Genomic DNA, 27869 nt, shown 5'->3' with positions numbered 1-27869 from the left:
AAGTCTTTAAGAAAGAACTAAAGAATTTGTTTGGATTCAGGTAAGCAATTTCAACTTTTTATGACTTCCTCTTCTGAAAAACATTTCATAATCTTAGAAATCAAGGTTGAGAAAATCATGTAACTTATTTTTTAATCTTTGTTTCTAGAGTCATTGTTACCTATGAGTAGTAGTCCCAGAGGTACAGATACAAGGTGAAAACCACTAGACAGATTCGTTAATTTTTTAAAGCTTCTGTCCAGTATTTAAGGTTACACATTAACTTTTCAAGTTTGGAGATATAGTGTGTCATGTTCTTTCTCACTGAGGCCAGTGAGTCAGACTCTCGGTATCCCACTGACAAAGAAGACTTCATTATTTTGGACATCGACACAATGAATCTAGTGAGTATTCTTTCCAAGCCAGCATATATCCTTTATTACAAGCGAGCATGGTAAACATCATTGGTACAGATACACATCTGTCTTGCTTTAGAGTTGACCAATCTTGTAACCTGAACTTTGGGTAAAAGTAAATTACATGGTGGATTTTCCCAGCCTGACTGAATTTGAATCAGTATGCTAATTTACGCTTGAATGTATGTGATCTTTAGAGGCCAGATAGACTTAATAAATATTTATCTTACCATTAATTTATGCATTTTAAGTATTAAATTTTGAAAGAAAATAAATTTCTAGGTTAATAAAATAGCGCAATTAAATCCTTTATTTATTTTTCTCATTAGACTGAAATAATGAACCAAATGGACAAAAAGAAGTCAATAAAAGTTTTAGCCTGAAACATTATTTCTCAAAGATAATGTTAAGATATTATGAAAATATGCACATTGCTTGTAATTGAATAGCAGAAAATCAATGCATTTACCTTTGAAAAGCAGAGGTATTCATTGCCTTCAAGCTTCAGTTTAGGACCTTAGCCTACGAGCTGCTGGTCCTACAAAGATGATCTTCTGGTTTTGTTATGAAAGAAAATGGAAGAATCTCTAGGTAAGGAAAACTTAGGTCATTTCTATCTCAATCTGTATCTATTCCATAGTGTATATGGAACACATTAATAGTTCTGCCTATCATTCTTTGCCAGAGTACAAAACAATTTCCAAATAAAATAATCTGAATTATCATAAAGCCAAAAATAAGAATGAAATATTTGAAATTATAATTCACTTAACCAGTGAAAACTTGAACACATTATCTTCTTTAGTTGGGGATTTGCAGTCATCTTTTGCATATTATATTTAGCCAACAACCAAATTTTAATTTTTAATTAGGAGACATTAAAATATAATTAGCAGCAAATAACAGAGTGACAAAGCTACAAAAATCCATAAAGGTCAAAGGAAGCAGCATCTTTAGCCACAGCAAGAAGTGTTCTTCCATGAATTTAGGTAATCATGGTGACCACTTCACCTTCTCCACATTCACCTCCAAGGCAAATTTTCTAGAAGCAACATTGTTTTTTGAAAATAATAATGATGATAGTAATATAGGGATAGCTGTCAAAACCAGAGAGTGTACATTCTTCAGAGTCAAGAGACCCTCAAACCTCAATAAACACCATATATAAAGGAACATAGCAAATTTCAACACAGCATACACACAACAAAATTAATTCATTTATCAGAGACCAATACAATTTTGAATATGCATTTTCCAGAAGGAAGCAGAGGGCAACAGTGACCATCTGCAGCTGTCAAACCCGTGGAAGTGAAACAAGGCATTACAAAATTCACACAATATATGAATTATAAGTGAAAAACAAATGCTTTATCTAAAAAAAGTTGGTTGGTGGCCCAACATATAGATCTCTATATGTATATATTTATATATTTAATGATAAAAATCAGCTTGCATGAGGGTCATAGTCTATCTACTTTGAAGTTATATCACACATACTATAAGCAATTTACAGAATTTGTCAGGTTTGCATATACAGGAATTGCAAAATGAATTAAAATACATTGAAATATAGAACACTCAAAATGTATTTATATAAACCTCCCAGGATTGACAGGGATTGGCCGTAATCAGCACTTGCCACCATTGAACAAGAAATATAATCAAGAAAAAGGTGGAAAAAAATCCAAAAAAAGAGAGAAAATTAAAAAAAAATCTTTCCTTTATTATGTCTTATTTAAAATAACGTTCTCCTTGTTGACTCGCAGTGTTGATTTTGTTGTTGCCCCAAAACCGGGGTTTTGTTTGATGGTAGTTTATGTTCTGTAGCTTTTTGATTTCTGTTTGTTTCCTGCAGGTAATGTGTCTTTTAGTAGGAAATCAGTGGTATCCGTAGTAAATATTTTCTATACTGATGACGTTCAGGCCAATCCCTGAGCAGTCAGATGATGCTTTAAGTAGCCGAAAGAAAAGGAAAAAAAAAAAAAAAAAAATAGATCTGGCTATTAGAAAATGTCCTATCACTTCACACTAATTTTCTTGAAATAAAAGACCAGTGATTTGCCCAAGAAAATGTTATGAACAAAGCGTGTGATAGCCTCTTCATTTATGCTTCCGGAAGCAGGCGCTCCTTGGGTAGGTAATTAGAGAACAGTGGGTGCAGAGTGGTGCTTGGAGTTTAGGGTCAACTTTGCTGTCCGCTCCGTAGATTTTACAGGCGATTTGCTCTTTGCTTTAAGAAGAGAAAGTGATATTGGAAAAAAGTCAGCACTTTAGATTAAAGCAAAGCACCCTTCACAAAGCCACAAACAAGAAGCAGGACAGAAAGTCCATGGCTTGTAGCTATCCTCGCACCTGCGGAAGAAGTTATAAGATATTCGCTCATCTTGAAGATTTCCAATGCTCCTTATTAGGCTGTTTTAAACACATACATATATATATTTAATTAGCTCGCCAGCTTGGCTCTGGTGCTCATGAATGTCTTGGCATGCACTGCAAATAACAACACATACAAAGTATTTCAGTCCCAGGAAGTTGGTCTTGTTTTGTTTTGTCTGTTTTCAAACAATGCCATCCCATGGTTGGGAACCCTGAGAGGAACAAATCCACAGACTCGTCCCTCAAGTAATTCTTTAAGGATCATTCACTCTAGTCATTTGGTTATTCCTCTATTGGTACCAAAAAAAAACGCATCCCCTGTTTTACTACTGCGTAAGCATAAAACCACAGGAGTAGAACCAAAACAGAGCAGCAGGATTCTCAAGGGCGGGGAGAATGTGTTCTGGGATGGGTGCATGAGGGCATTTTGTTTTAGAGAAAGATCTTTCTCAATTGTTTACTCTTGAAATCTGAGGAAAAGTTAAGTGCTATCAAGAGTCGGAAATTTTTGAAAGAGCTTGAGGACACTGTAAGGGAGAGAACTAAATGGTATTCTTGCATTTACTTCTTCATGTATTTAATTCAGTAAGCTTCTAGCTACTAATTATGTATTAAATACCTTTATTTGTAAGAAAACAAAAATGTGATGAGGCTCTAAGAATTTCTTTCTTTTTTTGGGGGGGTCTTTCTTTTTTCTTTCTTTCTTTTTTTTTAATTGGAGATAGATTGAAACAGTTTGAAGGGGTAAGGGCATGGAAATTCAATCTTTTGAATATTTCCGCTAAATCATGTTCAGGTCCATATTGCCAAATGATAAAAATTGAGGCAAAAACACATGCTCTCAAAACGTCACTGTAGAATAAACATTTGGGGGTTCTAAGATAGCCATTTAGTAGACTAAATCAAATCATTACTGTTTTGTTGTTGTTGTTGTTGTTGTTTTTGGTTAGGTTACTCTAGTGCTGCCATTGATTGTCTTTGTTTGGTAGTGAGCCATATATTTAACATAGTATCTCCTCATAGAAACCTAATGGCTGAAGACCCTGCAGTTAATGGTGAGTCTCAGCAGGGTGCCTTCATTCAAGCCGGGTAAGAAGGTTCAACAATGCAAAAGTGATAGGTCATGTGAAGCTCTCAGCACAAAGTTCATGCAAGGGAAATATATACAATCCATGTAGAACCACTAGCATCAGAGCTTTCCAAAATTAAATATGTATTCCTATTATCTTTTGAAGAGAAATTCTTTGACAAGGATTCATTTAATCAAAAAAAAAAAAAAAAAAAAAAAAGAAAGGAAAAAAGAAAGAAGGAAAGAAAGAAGGAAGGAAAGCAAAGAAAGACATGATTACATGGCTCTTTGAATAGCCAACTGCACTTGACACAAAGTATGTCTGATATTGAGTAAAGGTTCAAGAAATGCTAAGAGCAATAAAAGCAAACAAAATGATTCACTCTTCAAGAAAGATATTTTGTGAAATAATGGTTTCCTTTTCAGTGTAGGCATTGCAGATTGGCTCACAAATACATGACCTCATGTATTTTGCTGCCCCTTCCTCAAATAATCAACCCTTCATAGGAAATACCTGAGCCCATCATTCCCAAAAAGATATGAAGGGAACCGCTACTTCATTTTGACCCAACATTTCCAACCATACTATGTCCAGCATGTGCAAGTTAAAACAAAATTTACATAAGCAGGATAATCAGAAAGAAGCCCAATTGCATACTGTAAAGTGTATTTTAAGGTTACTAAAATTTTGAACTGCCATCAGATATGCAATATGCCATTGTAACATAGTATTTTTTTTTCTAGTAATCACGCATCTGCTCTAGATACATGCATTTCCTAGCATATTTCTATTAAATGAAATGTATTTCTGTCAGGACAATTATAAAGCTTTTTTTTCCCCCCTGTACATTAGATTCTAAAGCAATTTTATCATCAAATCACTGGTTGTTTTTCTCTTCTGTTTTAGGTCTTGAATGAAGACATATGGACTCCTTTATCTTTGTAAATCCAAGGACTTAGTGAAACCTAAGACTCTGAAATGCTGTCATTTGTCCTGTGTTCTTTTAACAAATAATCATCATAGTCCTTTCCATTCAGATGTACACTATTCTGAATATTACATTATTATCAAACATGTTATTATACTCTATTCTATAGAAAGTTATTATTATTTTTTTTAAAGTCAAACTTTGGCCACTCATCATGCTTTATTCTTACCTTCACTGATAGAAACATTTTACTTTTGTGAAATAATGACAGCCAGGACTCAGTTAGGAACCCTGAGCTCCAATTTCTTCTGCTGCCTCTCATTTCTAAGATCCTAAATAAGAAACATATTTGTTCTACATTTTCTAAATTGAGCATAATAACTGTTTGTGTATTATTATTTTTTTTGCATATTAGTATGACAGACATTGTGTTGGATCACCTATTTTGCTTTATTTGGTTTCTCTTGCCTTATGCCCAGACCAGGCAGGGTGATCTGTTATTCCCTAATACGCCCATGAATTTAAGCAACTCTTCCCCTCATACTACTTGCACCCATTTTGTGTGTTCCCACCAGCCAGTTGTAATCTCACTCCCCTCTGAACTTCACAGTATATGGGCGTTGCCTCTCCAATGGCCTCAGCATGGCCTACATTGACTTGTAATTCATTACATTCATAGCTTATCCCACTGATTACACTGTAAGCTCATTACAGGCAAGGGACAAAACTTCAGCAATTTTTTTTATGACTCTCAATGTCTAAAACAATGCCTTGAAAGTTTTAAAACATTTCCCCTTACACAAAGTTCCCTGTGAAGAAGAGAGATACTATTATCTAAATTATGCGAAGAAAATGTGCAGATAGCACGCCCAAAGAGCAGCCTAAGAGGTCTCAGAGATTTCTCTCTGACTCAGCATGCCATTTCATGATGTCCTTTGACTTCTATTTAATAACGATGACTTTCATTTGTTTTTATGCTTAAAGATTTTCATAGTGCTCTCTCAGGTGTAATTCCCCAAGCCTTTGCAACACAGGAGAGGTATTTTCTCCATTTTGCAAATGGAAAGGTCTAATAAGTCTCCTTAGAAGTCTAAGGAGTGCAGAAACTTAGCGTCCAGTTTTCAGCTCTTCTTATACCTCATGCAATAGCCACTGTCACATCACCTTCACTGAGATGTGGAAAAGCAAGCCTTTCTCAAGAGGCTGACTGTGACAAAAGAGAGTTTGGCTAAGGAGAAATACGAAAAAAGAAAAGAAAAGCCTCAAATATTTATCTTCACTTAATTATTATCTCAAAGAACAAAAAAGTCCATCTGTTGCTTTAAAAAAAAAAAAAAAAAAAACCCAAAAACCAACCAAACAAAAAACAATCACAGCTCAGGAGTGAGACCTTGGCATTCTGTGCAATCCGGTGGAGATGGGCGGCAGTTACACCACATCGTGAGAACCACTTCCATCAAGAGCTCAGTCCTGCATCTCCCCACCTCATTTCACTTAGCACAACTTCCCAGACTGCAAAGTCGGCCTTGCCCCTCTCATCTGTCTGCCAGATGGAAGAACTTAGCTCCCTTTTAGCACCTCCCTTTTTAAACTATTCCATCTGTACTGCCATTTCTTCCCTGCATGCATGGTCATGAGGCTGGAAGACACTGGGCATGTTTAATAATGTAGCATCCCTCTTGTTCACATCAATTTCCAAAATGACTAAAACGCATTGGGCATCTACTATGTGTCAGGGAATCTGCACTAGGTAATTTGCATACATTGTCTTAGTTCATCCCCTCAACAGTTCTGTACAGTAAATGTACAGATCAGGAAAATGTAACTCAGTGACATGGAATACCTCACCCTAAGTCACATGGATAATAGGTGGTGAAGTAAAGAAATGAAGAAACAGCAATGCGAGTCAGATCAATTTAGAATAAGGACGTGCTTTTTTTATGAGACTCCCTGAGGCAAATGATCTTGCTCCATTGTCTCCACATCTGTTCAATCAAGATGTGAAGCTATTATTTGAATGTACACTAATCTTTTCAGAGAAAAATGCATTGGCCATAACATGCTTCAGAGAAAAAAAAGAAAAAAAAAATTGATCTAACGTTTCTTCTCCCCAACTCAGAATTGATAAATACGGGATACAAAAACATCATCAGACTTTTAGTTTTCCTAAACCTTAAGAAGACGTAAAGCTTGCTTTGCTCCATATAGTGTACCAAATGTCGTATGACATAATAATAGTTTGAACTTTTCATATGATAGAATTTTAGAGCTTAAAGCTTCGTCCAAATTCATTTCAGTATTTGAGTAAAAGGTGGCTCCACCATCATTCCTACATGTCTTCTTCTAAGAACTTCTTTTTCTCCAAGCTTTTTATTCAATTTGATAGCCTAGGACTAAGAAAGCTAAGCTGATTGTTTTAAGTGCCACCACTAGTTAGTGATGGAGTGAGAAAGACCACCCGAGCTCTTGTCCACCAGGAAAAAGCATCAGAAGAGGATACGGGTATTGAATTCAAACAACTAAGAGGAGCGTTTACACAACTATCTGGATAATTTATCCCATCTAAATTATACCAGCTCTTCAAGTACCCACTTTCTCTCGGCTGTGAATATTTTCTGATAGGTAAATTTCCTACGTGAGTCCAACTTTTCATTGGTTTAGATGTGAGGTACAGTCAATGCAGGGCATCTGTCTATAAATTGGAGTATAATTCTCTTCTTTTTCCTATTTGAGTGTCGAGTGGAGTCAAAAGGAACAAGAAAAGAAAAAGAAAACAATTTCTCTCCTGCTGTGACTCCACGGTCTGACTCCAGAGTCTTTATTTTATAAAAGTGAATATTAGTGAGGCTTATCATCTGAGCAAACCTAAAACTGAAAATACTCCAATAATAAAAGAAGCATCAGTCAAATAATTTTGACTGTAAGGAGCCAAGTTTATAAAGAACGGAGTGTCCATTACAGCTCTAGGAACAGACAGACCCCTTGACATACTTCTCTTTTATCACAGATGTCAGCTTTAAGAAATGAAAATAGCTGTGTGAGAAAATTTGAGCTAGCTTTTAATGCCATTTTTATTCAGGTTTGCACATACTAAATCACTACTTAAGGGGAAAGGTCAAATAATAGGATGATTTTATCCTATAATTTTTTGAAAAGAATATCTTTTTATTAGAATTCTTACGGATCCATTGCCAATTTCTTCCAGAAAAAAAAATTTTTTTTTTAAAAGAAATGTGCTTCATTTTGACCTAATACATAAATTGCCTATTTTATTGTGCCCCTGCACGTTGGCAGCAGCTGTGTAAATTTCCTTTTCTTTTTCCTTTTCGTCAGCAAATTTATACCTCTGTTCTAGTCATGAGGCCTCTTCTTGTAGCTGAGGGAAGGAAAAAGAAAGTGCAGATGCCCATGTACACAAACTCTAATTGCCAAGGTGCATGGCTGATACGCCATACACCACAGAATCTTCCAGACTCTGTCCGTGGCAGGATATCAGGGTTCCTACCTCCTACAGTGACTTGAGAAGGAACATGTAAAGTGCTGGTTCCTCCCACCTGCTAAGGCCATTGTGTGTCTCAAAACAGCACACACCAACTGTAACTCATTCATCTAAGTAAGACTGATCTTGGTGCACACAGGATGAGCAAATATTTCTTGAACACTTAGTATTTCTTTACCTCTGATTGTGGTCTCATGAGGTCATCATAATCATTTTCCAAATGAAGGACCTGAAGCTGTTGAACCTGCAATGCGTTCGAGTTTACCCAGCTAGTAAGTGGTGTTGCTGAGGTTCAAAACCAGTTCGGTTTCAATCTACAAGCTAATGTGCATCACAATTTCCTCTGGAGGCTCTTCATGACTGCAAAAAAACTCTAGACTCTCAATTCTGCCTGTTAGAAATATTTGGAAATATGAGCTGCTCTGACAAAATGGAATAGAGAGCAATATACATTAGGGGAAAACAAATGTTTCCAGAGAGTGAAGTTTTTAATACCATGTACATTTAATAACTCTTTTAATGCATGGATAAGAATGATTTATTATTAGCACTACATTTACCAGTACATAAATAAACGCTGCTCAGGGGCTTGCAACTATTTACTCATGGAGTTTAAATATGCCTTTTGCATGTGTGTTTTCACTCTTAATTAGCATAATCTTTATTCATAATGCAAAGGTAGATATTAATCCACATCTTGTTGGAGTGATCACAAATTCCCTGTTAGGGACGACACACGCACGGACGGTATTGTAGAGCATGCCAAATTTCTCAAAGGGCTTAAATAAGCACATTCAGTGTGGGGAGTGGAGGAAATAATGAGGACAACCGGGGTCAAAGTGGGATGGCTCTGCATCCGAGTGGGCTGGACTGGTGTGCCCTGAGTGAGGACGCTCATATAAAGTGCACCACAGCGAGAATTACTGACTACTGAGCGGAGAGAGAAGCAAGCTGTATTTTCATATTTGAGCCACCACTCACTAGTTGGTGAAATAAAGGATCTCTCTTTCTGCCTACACTTTGCCGCACCGTGACAGAAATGCCCCTCGCCAACATCAACAGAGAAGAATCCCTCATCAAAGAAAGAAACACATCTCACATTTGTAGGGAAATGGCAACTGAGGCACTCAGAATAAAGGCACAGAAGTAAAGGAAAGAGAAGGAAAAAAAAGTTGCAAATATGCGATTTCAATTTTCGCTTATCTTCTTATATAAATTGGAAAGTTAAGATAGCAACATAATTCATACAGTAATTTGCCTACATTTAAAAACTAATTTTAATTGGTCAGCAATGTTTGCTTTTGAGGAAAAAATTCCTTGAGGACCTAATGCCAACAGGTTACAGAAAAACACCAATTATATAGCTTCAGAAAACACACTTCTTTTGACATAAGAAAAATGTTTTAAGACTTTACCCATATATTTTCCAAATTTGAGCCAATGGTTGTAGTTTTTCCTTAATCCAGCTATTTCAAAATTATCTAAATTAGAATGTTTTATAAATGAACTTCATAACAGAAATGACCTTAGCCATCAGAATTAAATAATTAACAGAGATGAAGCAATATATAATTTTAATCCATATCCTTTTTATCAAGGCATGCAGATACAATAAAAGTACATAGTTGCCAGGGACTGCTCATCGAACTTCCTAAACATAATTTGATACTAAATATAATTTTAAATAAATGAATATTGTTGTTATAGTATGCAACGATGGATGACCCAAGTGTATTCTCCATTAAAACATAGGTGTCTGGGTTTGTTTTGTTAGAGGTTGACCAGATTACATAAGAATTCATGTATCTTCTCAGCAGTGGTATTATCCTAAGTGGTTTGTACTATACATAAACCAAAACATCATACCCAATCCTTAAACATCTATTTAACTCTAATTACATGCTAAACACAATGCTAGACACTGTAATAACATAAAAAATATCAAGACATAGTTCATATCTTCAAAATACTTATATTTTCAGACTGTTGGAAATTGAGTTTTCACATTCTAAAGGGTTTTTTTTTTCTATTGAGTAGTTGTGTTTCTACTGCTTGCTCTGTAAATGTACTATTTTTTAAATTAACCATTTACAGCGCTAAGAGAAATCAGAAAATTAATAAATTTATTTAATTAGAAAAATTAAAACTCAAATATGTTCCAAATGGCTGAAGAAGATGCTGCTAAGAATGCGCCTATAAAATAAAACATATAAATGACACAAGAAAGAAATCAGTCCCATAATAGACCCCCTCATTTCACAATGCTTAAGACCCCCCTACTTTACAATGTAGAGTGGCTGCATTACTTAATCTTTATTAAAATGCTCGTGTCTGTGAAGATAATGAAACTGCTTAATGTAGTTTCTTACTTTTTATTTTTTCAAGGGCTCCACAGTCATCAGCTTTGTGGAATGAGGAATCCTAACGCCTAGTTTTACAATTTGCTTTAATTCCAGCATTAAGAGTTTAACCTATATTGGGTTTTTTTTAATGCATATAGGGTTCGAAATTCATGCAAAAATGCTCTCTCAGACTTTTTAGAAGACATATTAAATAAAACATAATTATCATTTATAAATCTTCCAGGGTACTAATTTTCCTTGATAGTACCAACGACCGCACCATTGCTCACCGCTCTGAACTCCCTCTGAATTGGGGGCTGAATGAGTCATACTAGTGAGAGGAAAAATGATTGCATGATATTTAATTTATGGACTTTACGTGTGCTTGATTAGTTTAATCAAAATAAATTTATCAAGGTCACACTCATTATATTTAGAAAAACAAAAAGAATAACTTGAGGGTCAGATTCTCCATCCAGCTCCCAGGAAGTAACATACAGTGTTCTTAATTTCCATGCTACTAGCAATTTCCGAGTATGCCGCTTTCCTAGTAGTACTTTTACTATATATATATGCACACATGTATACATGTACGTATAAATGTGTGCATGTGTGCATACATGTGCGTGTATATATATTTTTAATTTGTCACTACTTCCGCAATCACACCCATTATTTTACTTTGTCTTTTGTAATTTGTTGAACATATTTTATTTGTTAGTTTTCTCTCTCATGAGCTGTCATTGGTCTATCTTTTTTTTTTTAAGATTTATTTATTTTAGAGAAAGAGAGAGAGAACACGTGGGGGGAGGGCAGAGGGAGAGAGAGGGAGAGAGAGAGAGAATCACAAGCAGACTCCCCACTGAGCATGGAGCCCGACGTGATGCAGGGCTTGGTCTGACAACCCCAAGATCATGACCTGAGCGGAAATCAAGAGTCAGATGCTCAACTGACAGAGCCACCCAGGGCACCCCATCATTAGCCTATCTTTAAATCTGGGAAATTTTAAATAATGTGGTTTTTTTTTTCCATATAACAAAAGCAATGGATTATCATTGTATAAATGTTAATTATACACACAAAATAATCAAATAATTAAAAATCATAACATCTTGACTTTTGCCGTACATTTTCATATATTTATCATCTTTCTATGCAAGTATCTCAGATTGACTTAAAGTTTTGTATTCTTTATTTTTTACTTTAATGTTTTGTAGCCTGTATTTGTCACATTGTTTTCTGTATTGAATCTCATCTAATTTCATTAAAACTTGATTTTAGAACCTGCGTAATACTCACTGCATGGTTTTAACATTTTAACACATTCAAGTAACTTCCTTACTTTTGGTCATTTGGGTATTTGCTGTTTTGGGAAGGCCTCTGTGAGAAGCATCTCCGCTCATGCCTCTGGGCTTGCTTCACTACTGATCTTTTTGGACTTTCCTTCCAGGAACATCACCTCAGGTATGAGTGGGTCACACGGTCTAAAGCCCTGTGACTGAGCTTTCCAGATAAATGTTCCTCCAGAAGGAAAGTACCAATTCACCGTGCAAGTAATCATATAGCAAAATGCCTAAGTCACTGTAACCTTGATGATACATGTTGATTCTAAAAATCTTTGCCAAGATTATATGTTTCAAGGTTTAAAAGAAGACTAGGGTTTTGACTGAGATTACATCAAGTCTACAAATACTTTTGAAAAACCTGACACATTTAAAATTGAGATTGTCCATCCAAAAACATGCATATTCATTCACTTATTCCAACTTAAACTCTCTGAACAAAGTGTTCCAATGGTTTTCATATTTAGACTACTTGCGATTGTTTTTTAAAAAACTAGATATTTTATACTTTTTGTTGTTGTTACTATTGAAAATTACGTATTAAGCCCCAAGTATTTTCTATTTCAGTTTTGCTGTCAAATAGAGAATTAAGTTTATTTTGATATTTCTAAATCATTTGGAATGGATTACATAATTATAGCATATGTAAAATTGAGATTATTTTCTTCTTTTCCTAAGTATTAGACACACATATTTCCTTGTCTGCTGTATCACTTTTTACTTAAATTTGATTTAATTAAACAAATGTTTTGAATTACTTATAGTAAAATGTTATTTTCACTTGCATATTTTGTAACTCTAAATCTTCAAAGCCTCAGGCCTCTGATTTTATGCTAATCTTTCTCTGATTTTTCTTTTCTGCTTAGCTCTTTAATTAATTTGAGTTCATTTGGGTACATATCATAAATTACAATAATGTTTCCTTTTGTCACTTATTAATTAAATAAATCCTTCCTTAATTCTTATATTTTTAGCTCATCAGATATTAAAATATTTTATATAATTTGAGGGATTTCCAGGCTTCTTCTTATTTTCTTTCATCTCTATTCATATTTATGTTCCTTTATTACCCTTTTAAATCATAGTTATTTAATAATATGCTTTAAAATCCTGTAGGTAAAGAGGAAGGAACCAACCATGGCTGAACTCTTTGCCAGGTGTACTCTGATAGATATTTAAAATACATCATGTCTCTTAATGCAGAAAATGGCCCCTTAGGGCATATGTGTTAATATCTGTTTTATACATTATGGCTCTTGAGGCTCAGAGATATTTTGTACACAGCTCGCTCACAAACAAGCTGGGGTTTACTGGTTCTAAACCCATTTTATTTTTTCTTTTTAAAGCTTTTACCTGTTCTTACTTATGTTTTTAGATGTATCTATGATCATTTTATGACTTTAAAAATTCTGAGGGTCTTTTTTGAAAGCTTGAATTTAATTGAGTTAGCAGCCAGTGAGCATAATTGTGGTTTCCAAATACATGCTGTTTATTCAGGCCACAGAGTTCAAATTCTTAACAATCCTTTGGAATTTTATTACGCTTTACAGTAAGGATCTAGTTACAACCTTGGGCAAGACAGCTGGTCGCTAATATATTTAGTATGGTTATATAGGGGAAAATTTATCATCAATTAATAGCATTGTGACAGAAGTAAAAAAGAAAGTTCTGAAATTATACATGATAAAACATAAGCCAGGAATGAATCCTTCTTTAACCCCTCACCTACACTCACCCAGTAAGGAAAATACGCACCACAGCGGAGCCAGGTGGTGTAGACCATTTACTCTCAGCACCTCATTGCTCCTAATAATAATCAGAATAATAAAAAAGCATATGCAACAATATTAATACAGCAACTAGTTATCATTTCTTGAGGGCTTGATCAATGCCAAGCTCTCTCTGCATATGATTTCATTTAATTCTCAAAACTTGGTGAGGTTCATACCATAGTTCCCATTTAACAAATGAGGAAAGGGAGACATGGCCAGCTGTGAGTGATGGAGGTGACTTGGGAAGGGCCTTCCTCCTTAGCTGCTGGGCCCATGGCCCCTTGCGACTGAAATGAATGCACCTGTGTTAGGCTTTGGGTGACAACAGTGTTCCTTGGGAGAAGGGACGCTTGTCTTTTCTAGGACACATGTTACTTTGACCAACAGAATTAAGTCTTCCAGCAACTTCTCAAACCTTTGGTTATCTATCCAGATAGCTGCTCGCCTGGCAGCTTTCTGATATCTCAAATCATGCAATCGTTAGAGACGAGCTTATAACACGGGCAATTCTGCTTTATGTCTCCTCAACTACAGAGCTCCCGGCAATCACAAGTGAATCCTAATGTGGCCAGTGGTGCATTGAAAAGCCCTTCCAACATAGAGCTGGGTCTTGGTTTTATGGGCTCAGCTAGTTACTGAATTTCAATGAGTTAAATATGGGTTTGCGAGCGAATTTAGCCGGTATAGACTTTTAATCTACTTAATTCCGGTTCAAACACAGCTCTAGCAGATCCAGTGGCCTGTATTATCTAAAGCACTGCCTCAAATCTATTTTTCACCTTATTCATAGACACTTGATTTACATAGCAGCCATTTAACTGATAGAATTACAGTGATCAAATTAATTTAACCTGTGTAAGCAGCCAAGTTGGATCATTTAAACCAAAATCAACATTGAGGTCTAAATTATATTATTGGCTCGCTACCGAAAGGCAACACACACTTTCCTCATATTTTAAATGAGGAAAACAGCCTCCTGCAAGACCCTCAGCCCCGCCTCTGCCTCCCCGCACCAGCTTTGAATTCTGTTTCAAGATCATGCTTGCTAAATCTGGCCATTGTTGGAGAGGAGCCATGTTTATCAGCCACAGAGGAACTTCAGGGAGCTCTTGGTTTCTAGCAGCTGTAGGAGCAGCTGCCTCTCAATGCTCAGGTTCAGCTCACGGTGAAAGCACAATAATCATATTTTGGAGTTCAGAGAATCAGCATCCCTGCTGAGTGACTAGAGACTCCATACGTAGAAACATAACTACCCCTCAACCACGGCCAGTTTTCTTGTAAGTGCCAGCTGTTGATCACCAGAGCGAAGAGAAGAGCTTCACAAAAGTCCATCTCAATCGCAGAAAATAATGGCAAAAGACCAGTTGCCGTACAAATATTTTGTAGCATCACATACATGCATGCCTATCTCATGGTAAGTGATACAAATGTTTTCCTCACCCGTAAGAACTTTTTAGAGCTAACGATTTTCATAATTTGCTGCACATAAAAATGCCTATTTCCAGTTCTAGATTCAGAGACTTTCATTCAAAAGGTGCTAGGTGGAGTCTCAGAATATGAATTTTTAACAAGCTCCCTGGTGAGTCTGGCTTGAGTCGTCTGCAGGACACTTTGAGAAACACTGTTTAGCCTCCGTCAGTTTTGGAATAGTGGTAGTATTATCTATTTATGCAAATATAATTATAAGGAAAAAAAATAAAAACAAAGATTTACTGTCCCTGTCTGTTTTCCTTTTCTCCTGCAAACATGAACTCCATTTGTTCTAGGCACCTGGAGGAATACAAATGCAAATTGTAATGTCTGCAGCCTAGAAGTTATTGTTGGGTGACCAACTACCCCGTAGTGCCTGAGACCGAGGCTTCCCAGAACGTAGGGTGGAATCCAGCCCAGAAAGGAGGAAAGCCCCGGGGAAGACTTCCTACACTACAAGCACAACAATGGATTCAAAGGAAGCATAAACAAGTTGCTGCGGAGCCTTGAAGGAGGAAACAACCAATTCTAAGAGGATCCAAGGAAGCTTTACAAAAGAATTTGCATTTGAGTAGGAACTCGGCTAAGAGGGAAAGACCCACGCAGAGACAACACATTTGCAAAGTCACAGAGGTAAGACGGTATCTGAAAACATTGAGGAAATACTAATTAAGAAGATTATGGGCGTGAGGATTGGGAACTCAGGAGAAACAAGGCTGGAAATTAGACCATGAGAAAGTTTGTGATAGTGCTTTGGAAATAGTAATTCATACTTGCTCTGTTGTGCTCTGTTCGGTGCATTAGCATTTAAACAGGCAAGGTATTAGGAGCTGTTGCAAGAGACGGGGAAAGTGAAGAGGGCCTATGTTGAGAACTAAGTCCCTGTTGGGAGGAACAGAAAAGATGCAGTTGTTCAAGGATATTTTAAAGAGACAGTGGGACTGAATATCGAATTCCCTGTGGCAACCGAAGGAGGAGAAAATAAGAACGTTTTCCAGGTTTCCACAAGACCTGTGTTTGCGATGATGTGATTAAAAGAATTTGGGAACACCAGAGGAAGAACATTTCTTTTTGGTGAGGAAGCTAAGATAAACTCAGTTGTTTTGAGTATTTGTGTTTAGGGGCCTCACCACCCTAAAACCTAAAACCTTGTACCCTCAAACAACATTTTTTTTTTTTTAAATCTCTCAGGAGTCATGTCAGTTGGGCTCAGCTGAGCAGTGCTGGTTGAAAAGGCAGCAGGGACTGAAGTTAAAGGCTGGGCCGCTTGGGCTTCACTCAGTAAGGTGGTCTCAAGGTAGTTGGACTTCTTAACTGGTGCCCGGCTTCCAAGAGGCCACAGCTGATGCTGCCTGCCCTCAGAAAGGCTAAATCTAGACTTGGCATTGCATGAGCCGCATAACGACTTCATACCCTACTGTCAGAGTGGCCACAGGGCAGCCCGGGTTGGGGCCGGGGGGCAGGTGCCACATCCCGGTGGGTGCAGCGTCAACAAACGTGCAGTCATCGCTACCTGCCACAGTGCTTGTGGAGATGGACTGGGGGACCAGGGTGAAGCCTAGTCTGGCTCTCCGGAGAGTAATCGGCATCGGGAACGTGAGTGCAGGAATTTTGTGGGGGAAAGTTAGCAGTCAAAAATCTTAAAAATGGGTGATTAGATCAGGGAGTTGAGACTAGAACAGGACTGCATTTACGAGACAGCTCGAACTCTAACAGCCAGTCGGAGGGCAGATGCTCCTAGCAACTGCGCAGGACCAGACAGGAGAGGTGAGGGGACAGGTTTGGAGACTGCAGGGCTGGCGGTGAAGAAGGCGCTAGGAGTGGGAGTGGGCGACGGCGCCCCCTGCCGGATGGTGGCCGGCGGCTGGGGAGGCAAGTGGGGGCTGCATTCAGTTTGGTTTGCCAGTTTTCCAGGGCTTGGGGAGGGGTCAGTAGCAGGGAAAGAAGACAGGAACACAGGGAGGGCTGGAGGGGTGGCCTATGGAGGGCACCCTTGGCTTCTGGAAGGAGGGTGAGACAGGAAGACTCAAGTAGAGGATGGTGTGGTATAGGGGGTATTTGGGGAGGGGAGAGGCTCAAGGAAGTCTCTGCGTTCTCTGTGAAGGTGGAATGAAACCACTCCGGGCCAGAGTCAGGAATTCTTCCTCCTCAGAACATCTATAGGACATTTCTTCTAATGTTAGTTATGAGTGCACAAAACTGGAGAGAGTTCAAAAGAACTGGAGATGAGAAAACAAGGGGTTGCGAAAGCCAAGTTTTGTTTATCTGTTTGCTTTACCACTTTTCCTCATTGTTTTAATTATGGATTATCAAATGAATTTAAAAGGAGATGTCATAAAGGTAAACAGTTTAAAGGAGGAGGGTACAGTCACATGCTCACTAACTTTTGGAAAAATACGGGAGTACTATATTAAATGACAGTTAAATCTTTTCTTTATCTTGTGGTGTATAGATGGAAATCGGCTCTTTTTCCATCGTTTTTTTTGGTGTAGATTTCTGCTTTACGAAAACTGGTTAATTGTATGACAGTTTGAACGTTATATATATGTATATATACCAAATTCCTTTCAGCCAATACTTTTCCTGAATAGAGACAGAAATTCTTTGACAGGAAAATACTACAAATTAAGAATTGAGTAATTCAGCCTAAATAATGTAATCAACTAAGTCTAAGACTATCATGAAGAGAAAAGGCCAGATAAACCAGCCTTTTGTAACACATGTACCATGGATAAGCATGCCTCCTTGTATCGAGTGAAAACAGACAAAAGTCTACTATAGCACTTGGCCTGTAAAAGCAAGATTTTAATTTTTGTGTCTTCGTCATGTCTTGCCTTTACTAGAGTAAGAAAAAAAAAGATGCATGATCAGTGGAATTTACAAATATTTTGTTTGCTCACAAATAAAAATATACAGTCTTTGAAGAGAGGAAGTATGTCTCCCATTTTTGTGTCTTGTGCCTGGCACAGAAGCTCTCAAAAGGATGGAGAGTGAATAAATGAAGCATGAGTATTGAAATCAGCTTTATTTGGATATAACCTGAAAAATTATAAAGCAAAAGTATAAACCAGGATGTAGGTATTACAGTGAATCTACTCTATACATATCCATCCCAGAGACTGTATTTTATACAATAATTGTGCAAGCACAGAAACTTACACATGGATAGGATGGGTGGCTAGGTAACCCCAGCTTCTGAACTAGAAGCTAAAAAGTATTATTAAACGTATCGAAAATATTTTCCAGTATTCACTGGTAGAAAAAAATAGAAATTAAAGATTTTGATATATTTCATATTAATCTTTGCTATAAGCAGATGGCTTTGGATGCATATAGGTTTTCATGAAGTCAGCTTCCCTTCTTCCGTCTTGCTTTAGAGAAAGCAACAAGCAAGGCTTGGTGTGGTGGAAAATAAGCAGTGACTTCTGTTTGAAAACTGTTAGAAGACATTGAGAGTTTTACTATTTAGCTCCAATCACAACACCAAGAAAAATATATTAAAATAGATATTTTTAGAGTATATTATTTCATCTAAAAGTAAATAATTTAGAAATAGGACATTTCATTCCATGCTTAGAACCCTCCACTGGAATAGGTAATCCATTTGATTTTATTCAACGAAACAGATTTATGGTATCTAGTTTGGAATATTCTATGTAGGCTAATAATTTGACTTTCATGATTTGGAGTTCTCACGAATAAGGTCCTAAACTGTCTGCTGAAGCTACTCTGTAATTTTGCATATAACGTCTGGCTTCTTTTTTTGTTTTTGCATGAAGGAGAGGGGGACAATGTCTCCAGAAACACTGACTCTTTGTCAAACAATGGCTACAAAACTTCTAACCATTAGGCGCATATATAAATGTATTTCTGTGTGCTAGATATGTATATGTGGTTATACATGCATATAGATATCTGTGTAATGTACATTCTAGCTATGGTTTTGTTCTTTAACTTGAAAAACAAAAACGATGAGAAAGAGGAAAATGAAACAAAGCCACACACATTGAGCCTTAGGGTGGCTAAGAGACTAAGCTATTTGTTTATCAGATTGGCGGAAACTGCCATGACCAAGGGATGCTGGGATACTTGCTCACCTACATTCAAAGGCAATGCAAACAAACTTCCAGGGACCCTTAGTCAAGCTGCCTACAAATCCTATCCATTAGCACGTGATGCATGAGTAGGAAACCTAGGTTGACACACATTATTTTAAAAGTGCATATATATATATATATATATATATGTATTTGAAATCCTCCTAATGAAATGACCAGGATTTTGTATTTAATGGCTAAAGTGACACTGAGTGTTAGCAATGTAATTTTCTATTACCAACAGTAGTATCAGTAATTCTTCAAAGATAAAGTGTAAAGGGAAAAACTTAAAGAATGATAGATTAAATATTTTTCTGCTCCCTTCACCCTGTAATATTACGTCAAGTGTTTGAACAAAATACAGAACAGTCACGGGGTTGTGCAGGGTACTGCTCATTCCAAGGAGCCTTTATCCCACATCAAGGTTAAAACTTCAATGAGTTTCCATTGGCTGAGTGATTGCATAAATTAATGTCATTCAGAACAGCTTTAACTTGCACAGCTGACTTTGGAAATGTGTGACTAAGCTCCTAAATTGGCATCGAAGGCACATTTACGGGAGTTGCCTTATCTCTGCACCACTTACTGCCTTTCATCCCCCCCTCACTTCCTCCCATTATCATCATCACTTTCATCACAGGCAGCTGAAGTTTCTCCTTCAAAATCAAAAGCCCTTGGAGAACAATCCTGCCTTAAAGCTATGGGCCGCCGAAAATGTGTTGTCTCTTTCATTTACATTTTGATTAAGTGAAAGTCTCTTAATTTGGGCCATTATCAATACATAAATCTGTAGAGAAAATGAACATGCATTTATAATGCAACCAACATTACATGATTTACTGTTCTTATAGTGTGTAAATACAGAAGGGGAGAAAAAAAAAAAGTCCAGCTCTGAGGTCCCCTGGACATGAGGAACTGTCAGCGACTCAACAGGCAACTCACACCCTCTGTGAAGGCGAGCCTCAAGCTCCCCGTGTCTCATCCCATCATTATTTCAACTGAGCTAGGTCTCCAATTTCAAAACCATCACACACAGATCTGTCTACTCTACTTGACCAATCTTCCTGCGGGGAGGTCTGTGAGTGGTAAAATGAAAGGCTCAAAATGGGTTTCCATACCTGATTGTGGACTTTGTTTGGGGATTTTGGCTACCGCTTGAGGGCTGGAGGTGGAGTACATTCGCTGGTTGGCAGAGCTGTGGATGCTGCTGGGAATGGCCGCGGAGACATTCTTGCGAGGCTTCATATCTTGCAGCCACATGGGCGAGGCTTCGAAGGCCTGCATCCTCCTGGCATGGCTGTTGGCGTTGACTTTCAGGTAGGCCTGGGCTTTGTGTTCCTGTAGCTCTCCGTAATTGGCATCGGTCACCCTGCATTCGTACAAGCCTTCATCCTTTTTCCTCACTTTGGAAATCTGGAGCTTGTGAGAAATGTCATTGCCTTGGACTTTCACTGTCTGAAAAATTGCAGGTAAAAAAAATAAAGTGCTACATCAGACGGTTTTGTTCCCGCACTTGCTCCTGAGCTTGCTAATGCTGGAAAATTAAAGGGTCTTAATGGCCTCATAGCCACAGTCAAAGAACTATTTATTTTCTCAACAGTCAAATACGCAGGTCATATTTATCCCATTGCACTAACAACTGGCTTCACAAAATCATGGAATAATTAGTTCAGTCCAGCCAGCGCCAGATTCTATTAGCCATGTGGTCCCCATTTCCCAGGTTCCAGGAGCGGTCCTGCCATTTTTCCAACCACGAGATTGACCTCTGCCTGGATAGCTCAGTCAAATGAAGCACGAACAGAATATGGTAAATGATTTAGTTTTACAGCCTCTTTTCTTCACCGCAGGCTACAACTCTGAGAGATCACAAAATTATTTTGTCGCTCACAACAGAGTTTGAGAATGTGTTTTTATCCCCGCACTGGGATGCCTTACTAAAGGTACTGACAAAAATAGGTGTGAATATTTAACAGTCTACTCAAATGTTTGGTGCAGTCTTACCAATAGTCTTGGGGTGGTGTGGCTCAGGGTACAGATTAAGGTCACCTGGAGTCTTATGGTCAGAGTGCGTACCCCCTGCCATGGTAGGGTCTTTATGCTACTGGACCTGGAGATGCCATCGATCGGACACTGGTTTGATTTTCAAAATTAAAACTGGCTCTCTTATTTCTCCTAATAATGTTTATGCCAGATTAATAGCAAAATTATATGTAAATATTAAAAGATTATAAGTTTGTGTTACATGTAACATACATGAACACGTGTATATCCATAAACATCTTCATCAGAACAGTTAGATTTTACATACATCATATATTATCCATGATAGGATGATGGATTTCAGCAGACACTCAGGGTTTAAGGATTTGCATGATTTTGGAAGACAGAGAAATGAAGTAAAGAAGGCATACACTTTCAAATGGCCATAAGTAATTAAGGAAACTAGGGAAATGTTCATTGGTTTTTACATACAGAGTTATATATACGAATAGTTATCAGTATTTGAACCATAACCATAGTATGTATTTATTTGTATGCAAAATTACATATTAAGATACTCATACTATGACAATAATGGGGATTAATAGTTTCAAATATAGTCTCAGTTGAGTCTCCTAATAAAGTTTGAGATAGTTGGAGTACTTATATGATTATTATTTTAGAGAAGAGTAAACTGAGGTTTGGGGGTTTGGGTCCTTGATTCTCAGCATTGACTGTACATTAGAATCATCTAGGGAGAGTTGTTAGTAAAGGGTTTCATTTGGGGGCACCCGGGTGGCTCAGTCAGTTAAGCTCCAACTCTTGATTTCAGCTCAGGTCATGATCTCAGGGTCGTGAGATCGAGTTCCACACGGGGCTCTGCACTGGCCCAGTGGAGCCTGCTTAAGGTTCTCTCTCTCCCTCTGCCCCTCCCTCCCCCCTCTCTCTCCCCCTCTCCAAACTAATAATAATAATAATAAAGAAAATGGCCTCATTTGGATTAATGTGGAAACATTAAGCTTGCATCTCAAGGAGGCACAGCTCCTATCAGTGTTTGATAAAAGCTTTCCTGAGAATTCTAAGTTAACAACTGCTGGTTTAAGACACATGACCAAGGTCACTGGTTAAACTGGGAATAAACTTCTTTCTATTTCAGTCTGTAACCAGAACTTTTGCTGATTCACTAGATACTATGAACTTTTAGCATAGATAATACTGTTAGTAGTTATGTGCATGATCATGTATCTTAACTGTATGGCTCCCTAGTTCAGGATGTGTGAGGCTATTCCTTACTGGTCTTTGGAGGATATAATCATGGCCGAAGGGTGAAGCATGAATAGTCAGTGAACAATCTAGCCACTACATATATGTATAAAAATGAAATATTTAAGGTAAGTATTGTCAACAATTGATTTTACCAGTAAAACCTTTCTAGCACTGTATGAAAACAATAATTTCTGTAATATCGTAATAATTGAATTGAAATATTCTAAAAAGTCAGTGAGTTTATGAATATAAATTGTAGTTTTTGGTTTATGTCTCATTTTTGTTTGATATTTGCTTCCATGTTGAGATTATACACTTACATCACAGAATTTGGTTCTATTAGTACAATATATTTTCATACTTTTAGTTGTGATATAACTCCAATCTTATATGACTTTTTTACTACTGTAACAGCTTCAGAATATATTTTCTTTTTAAATATATTTTAATATATTTTTAGATTCTTAAAATGAATAAATAGTAAGAATATATACTTATATATATATTCCTATGTATAGCATATATGCTAAGCAGACCTTGTACTTTGACTTTATATAACTATTTCATTTCTAGTAATGAAAACTTGCTTACTATTTATGAATGAGTTAAGCAGTTCTATCAACATAAAGTGATTCTAGGAGGCTTCATTGGTGGTGTAGTAAAAAAAAAATATAATTTTCTTTTTATTTCTAATTTCACATAGCATTATTAAAAGTCAAAATACAACTCTATTTTCAATAGGTCAACCTCCACGAATTATGTTTTATATTTACATTGCCTTATGGTTTTATATTTATATGATTTTGAGCATTGTCATTAGAAATACATTGCATGAATTATGAATCACATTGAAAATTGAGTTGTTTTCCATACAATTTCAACATCCTGTTGAATGCTTTAATTTTTTCCTGCCTAGGAAGATTTTCATAAGTTAGTGTTTTACTTCCTATTAAAGGATAAGTATTTCTGTGATTTTGAATGAATATTAGTATTGCAGTCCTATACTGCTACAGTTATGTAAGTGCCAAAAAGAGTAAGAAGAAAGTGTCACACTCCTTGGCTGGCAAATGATTCTCTAGTAATTGTTTAAATATTTACGATATTGAAATAAATAATTTTATTGTATCAACTCTAAATCTGCTTCAATTTTTATGTACCCAGTAAATAAGAAAGAGAAAACTGGATCTCGTCCTGCGTTCGTGAAATTGCCTTTTTCCGGGACAGTAAGTTAAAAGGCTTTTAAAAACCTAAAATTCCCCTAATTTTCACCTGGGGCCTGCCTGGCAGCTGACAAAGGCACGCGCCCCCTGTCGCCTGTCGCTGTGATACTCACACTGATCTTGGTCCCGTCGTTGTCCGGGTCTCGGTCGGGCACCAGCTCCACCTGCGGGAGAAGGAGACGATGCTCAGACTCGGGACCCCGACGGTCCCCGTCCTGATCCGGAACGCAGCCGCGCCGAGCCAGCTGGGCGAGGCTCGGCGAGGCTCGGTGAGACCCAGTCGTGGTAGCAGGAACGTCTCGGTTGGGGTGATTTAGGAAAGAGACCGGCGAGGACCAGCGCAGCCCCAGCCGGCGGGTCTGCCGCCGAGGCCAACGCTGCGCGGGGCGGCGGGACCGCGCGGGGGCGCTGCCGAGTCGCGCGCGCTGGGATGCGGCTCCCGGACACCGCGGGCTGGTGAGGGCTGGACGCCCGGAGGGGGCGCGGGCGCGAGTGGAAGTTTGCGGGGACAGGAGTCTGCGTCTTTGCCCGGCCTGCCTCCCCTCTCTGGGGTCTCTTCCAGATTTTCTTTTTTCGCTTGGGCAGGTCCGCCGCCTCTTTTGCTGTGATCCTCTCTCTCCCTCCTCTCCCCGCTGCTTCCCTTTCCCAGTCCCTACTCCTTTTCTCCACACCTCCCCTTCCCCTCCCACCCCTCCCCTCCGCTCTCCTCTCAAGCGTGTTCAAGAGTAGCCTCCGCTCCCCTCCTTCACTCACTCCCTATTCCCTCTACCTTCGCACCTCGCCGCCTCTTTCCACCGCCCCTCCTTTCTCTCTCTCTCCCCCCCACTTTCTTCCCCTTTCCCTCCCTCCCACGCCCACCTCCCCTTACCCCTCCTTTTCCCTCTTCTCTCTCTCCCCCCTCCTCCCAATCTCTTTTCTCCCAGCCTCAGTCGTGAGAAGAACTGACAGGTGTGTGTGTGTGTGTGTGTGTGTGTGTGTGTGTGATGGAGACACAGAAAAATCCCTCCCGACCCCACCGTCCTGGAAGGGGGACAGAGAGTGTCCTGGGCTGTAACAATACAGTAGTCCCCCCCTACTGACAGCTTGACAATAGCCGGTACTAAAAGGAGGAGGTTATTCCCAGTTTTAATCGGGAAACACTCCACAACCCGACTTCCTCCTTGGTTTTAACGTAATGTCACCAGGACACATTCCGGCTCACCCCCTGGCATCACTCACGCTAAGAGAGCCAGGAGGGTCCCCAGGGGCGTCCAGTATCCCTGGGTGCACCTAGAGGACCAAGGGGGTGAGTGGGACAGACGCACGCGGCGTTGCGGGCGACGCGACTCGGCTACCTGCGCACCAGCCACCTCGGCCCCGGGCTCCAGGTCCTCGGGCCCCCGCAGGAACCACCACTGGATCTCCAGATACACCGAGGCAGAGCCACTTTGGAAAGCGCAAGACATCTCCACATTCTGCCCCTCGGTCGCCGTCACGTTCCGCGGAAACTCGGTAAATTTTGCTGCAAAACAGAAACGCATCCTTTTGGAATACCCACACCACCCTTGTCAGCGTCTCGTTCCTTGAGAGCTCTCTACATTTTTCCTGGACTTAAAAAAAAAAAAGGGCAACAAAACCCCTGTGTGACTTCTCGGGCTTTGCCTGGTTCCCCAACCCCTTTTCCTTTGCCTCATTCATGTTTACTTTTGGTATCATGCCTAAATAACTTTGTTGTTGATGAAGTCCAGGTAATGGAAAGGTTAACAAGCTTGCCAAATAACTCACCTCTGTTAGCCAAGTTGCCCATAGTGAGATCCATATACCTTTTGTCAGATTGCAGCATTACCCAAAACTTACAGAGGGATTCAATGAGCTACATTTTTGACAAATCTGTCAAGTTGATATATGAGGAGAGCCTCTTGCTCTAAGTTTCTAAACAACCTCTGACTAACTGGTTGTTTCAAGTAATAGAGAATGGATCATGATTACCTGTCAAAATGCACATGCCTGATATATCAAAACAATTACTAGCAACTGTGATTTTAAGGCCACAGCAGCGAAAGGAGTCGCACACTTTCTAAGCTGTGAACATTTTTTTCTTTCTAGATTAACCTTCATATTTGTTCTCGTCAAGCTGTATTGTAAATTGCCATATATCATGGCAGGTAAGAATCACACACCTGGTTTTAGTTCAGAGTGAAGACTGTTTTGAAGTCACCAGAGATTTTTTTTTTCAGTCTTTTCACTATCAGTCACGACACTACCTGTCTGCAAATTCAGAGTTAAGGTGAAACTCACAAAAATGAAATGTTCCCTTTCTCCCAAAGGCATTTCTTTAACATGGAATGCTCTGGGTGGTTGTTCTTATCTTGTCTGAGGGATACTTTGTGAAGAACTGATGTTTCCCTAAAAGTAATCCTGGGGAGATTTGTGGCTGATGGAAGTGCACAGTTACAACGCACACTCGTGGACAGGAGGACTGAGGGGCTGCAGGACTGATTTAGGGTGGATGCTCTTTCCCCCCACTTTTTAAAGAGGCACCATCAGTGTGTCTTTTCAAAATTTTAGGAAATACCAAACGATCTCAACTGAAGGGGAACTGTATTTATACTTAAAGGAAGAAGCAGATGTTAAAGAAGACATTCTGATGTGAAAATGACTTTTCTGTTTAAGCTGGAAGGAGGAATATGGCATTTCTGCTTGCAGAAGTGATGCAGTCTTTTGGCAGCAGAGATGTGATCTGTTCATGGTGCTGAAATGATCACTGCAGCCTGCGAAGTCCCGAACAACTGGATTCAGCAGGCTGCTGCGGCTTGTAATGCAAGTCGTGCCTTTTTATGGGTCCTCAGAGGACTCTGTCCTTTGATAAACACACATGCAAACGAAGTCGCAAGGACCCAGAAAAAGGAAACTAAACCAATTCTGCCTACACTGAGGAGGATTGGCAATGGAGAGCCCCCCATCCCCAGCTGTTTGTTTGCCATGATTATGTATGCATGAGTGGTTACCCAGTGCATGCACACAGATACAAGGCACACACACACACACACACACGCAACCCTGTGTTTGCACTTGCCCAGGAACCCACTTCATTGTCAGGCACAAAGTAGATTTGCTCTCAAATCTAGCTTGCCTACTATTTAGTAAACTTTAAATAAAAACGCCAAACAGAACACTATTCCACTGTTACTTGCTAAGAATCTCACTACATCTGCTTGGCCGTTCTTGGAATATAGAGAACACACACACACACACACACACACACACAGACACACACACTCCGCAAGCAAATGTATATTTGCCAATGAGCACAGACTTACCTTGAGAAGACAGCCCTTGTTGAACATATAAAACGGAAAAGAAAACAAATCCAACATATGCCAAAAAGATCCCCATCATTCCAAAAGGGGGGGGGTCACATCAGTGTAGCCAACAGCCAAAAAGCCCAAAAAGATAGGAATGCAAACGTATCAGAGGCTCAGTCTCAGAGCCCTGCGCGCGACCCTGCAAACATCCTGCTGCTCACTCCGCGAGGACTGGCTCTGGGGAGAGGGGAGTGCAATTCGCGAAGGTTAAAACCAGCTGGCTCGGATTCGGAGAGGCTTCGAGTCCACACTCGGGCTTGCAACGCGGGGAAGTGCCTCCGCTGCTTCGCTGCCTGCTTTCAGCTACCTGGCAGCTCGTCCAACGTCAGCCCGCTGCTCCGGCTTGCGTGATCACTGCCCTCCCTAAACGCCGAGCCAGCTCGGGAAGTGGGGAGTGGGCAAGGGGGGCGGGCTGGAGGACTTCACCGGGCTCGCCGCGCCGCAACTTTTCCCTCTAATGGCTGCGATGATGCCTTTAACTCTCTGCGCGCCGGACGGCTCCCCACCTGCCAGGAACGCGGGCCGTGCAGCCCGCGGCAGGCTCGGGGCTTGGCGGCTCCGTCTACGTTTTCTTTCTGGAGAGCAGGAGCATTTATTTTTTTCCAATTTGCCCTTTTTCCCCATCGATTGAATCTTTCTTGCCTCGGCAGACTGGATCGCTCGGCGCTTAAGAGGACAATACAGTTGTAGGATTGCGGTGTAGGATTGCTGGGGGCTGGGAGCTGGAGATTTGGGGAGGAAGTTGGGGCATTGTTGAAGGGAGGGAA

General features: G+C 39.2%; 1 protein-coding gene across 4 annotated transcripts; it reads right to left on the bottom strand.

Annotated features, from left to right (window-relative positions):
- Positions 1 to 3: 3 nt before the first annotated feature.
- On the bottom strand, positions 4 to 27822 carry VSTM2A (V-set and transmembrane domain containing 2A). 4 transcript variants are annotated; one of them, XM_032430489.1, is made up of 5 exons: positions 27058 to 27815; positions 25093 to 25259; positions 23872 to 23922; positions 20411 to 20747; positions 4 to 2625 (listed from the first exon to the last, which is right to left on the bottom strand). In XM_032430489.1, exons 1-5 carry the CDS (start codon positions 27134 to 27136, stop codon positions 2537 to 2539), a joined length of 723 nt encoding a protein of 240 aa, XP_032286380.1. In that variant the 5' UTR covers positions 27137 to 27815; the 3' UTR covers positions 4 to 2536. The 4 variants fall into 4 exon arrangements, with proteins under 4 accessions (XP_032286380.1, XP_032286381.1, XP_032286382.1 ...); XM_032430490.1 differs by having other exon boundaries at positions 2532 to 2747; positions 27058 to 27817; XM_032430491.1 differs by lacking the exon at positions 4 to 2625 and adding an exon at positions 2655 to 2885 and having other exon boundaries at positions 27058 to 27817.
- Between the last annotated feature and the right edge of the window lie 47 nt (positions 27823 to 27869).

This window comes from Phoca vitulina, unplaced genomic scaffold (assembly GCF_004348235.1).
Source record: "Phoca vitulina isolate PV1807 unplaced genomic scaffold, GSC_HSeal_1.0 scaffold44, whole genome shotgun sequence".
Lineage (NCBI taxonomy): Eukaryota > Metazoa > Chordata > Mammalia > Carnivora > Phocidae > Phoca > Phoca vitulina.
Note: the sequence above shows the minus strand (reverse complement) of the source record. Positions and strands in the feature narration are given on the sequence as shown.

What these genes read in the sequence shown, in the direction of transcription:
- VSTM2A (XM_032430488.1), bottom strand. Translation starts at nt 27,136, where the DNA reads ATGATGGGGATCTTTTTGGCATATGTTGGATTTGTTTTCTTTTCCGTT. An exon ending in ACAAGGGCTGTCTTCTCAAG is followed by an intron (nt 25,260 to 27,057) that starts GTAAGTCTGTGC and finishes TCTGTTTTGCAG; the next exon opens with CAAAATTTACCGAGTTTCCG. An exon ending in CAAACAAAGTCCACAATCAG is followed by an intron (nt 18,632 to 20,410) that starts GTATGGAAACCC and finishes GTCTTCTAACAG; the next exon opens with TTTTCAAACAGAAGTCACTG.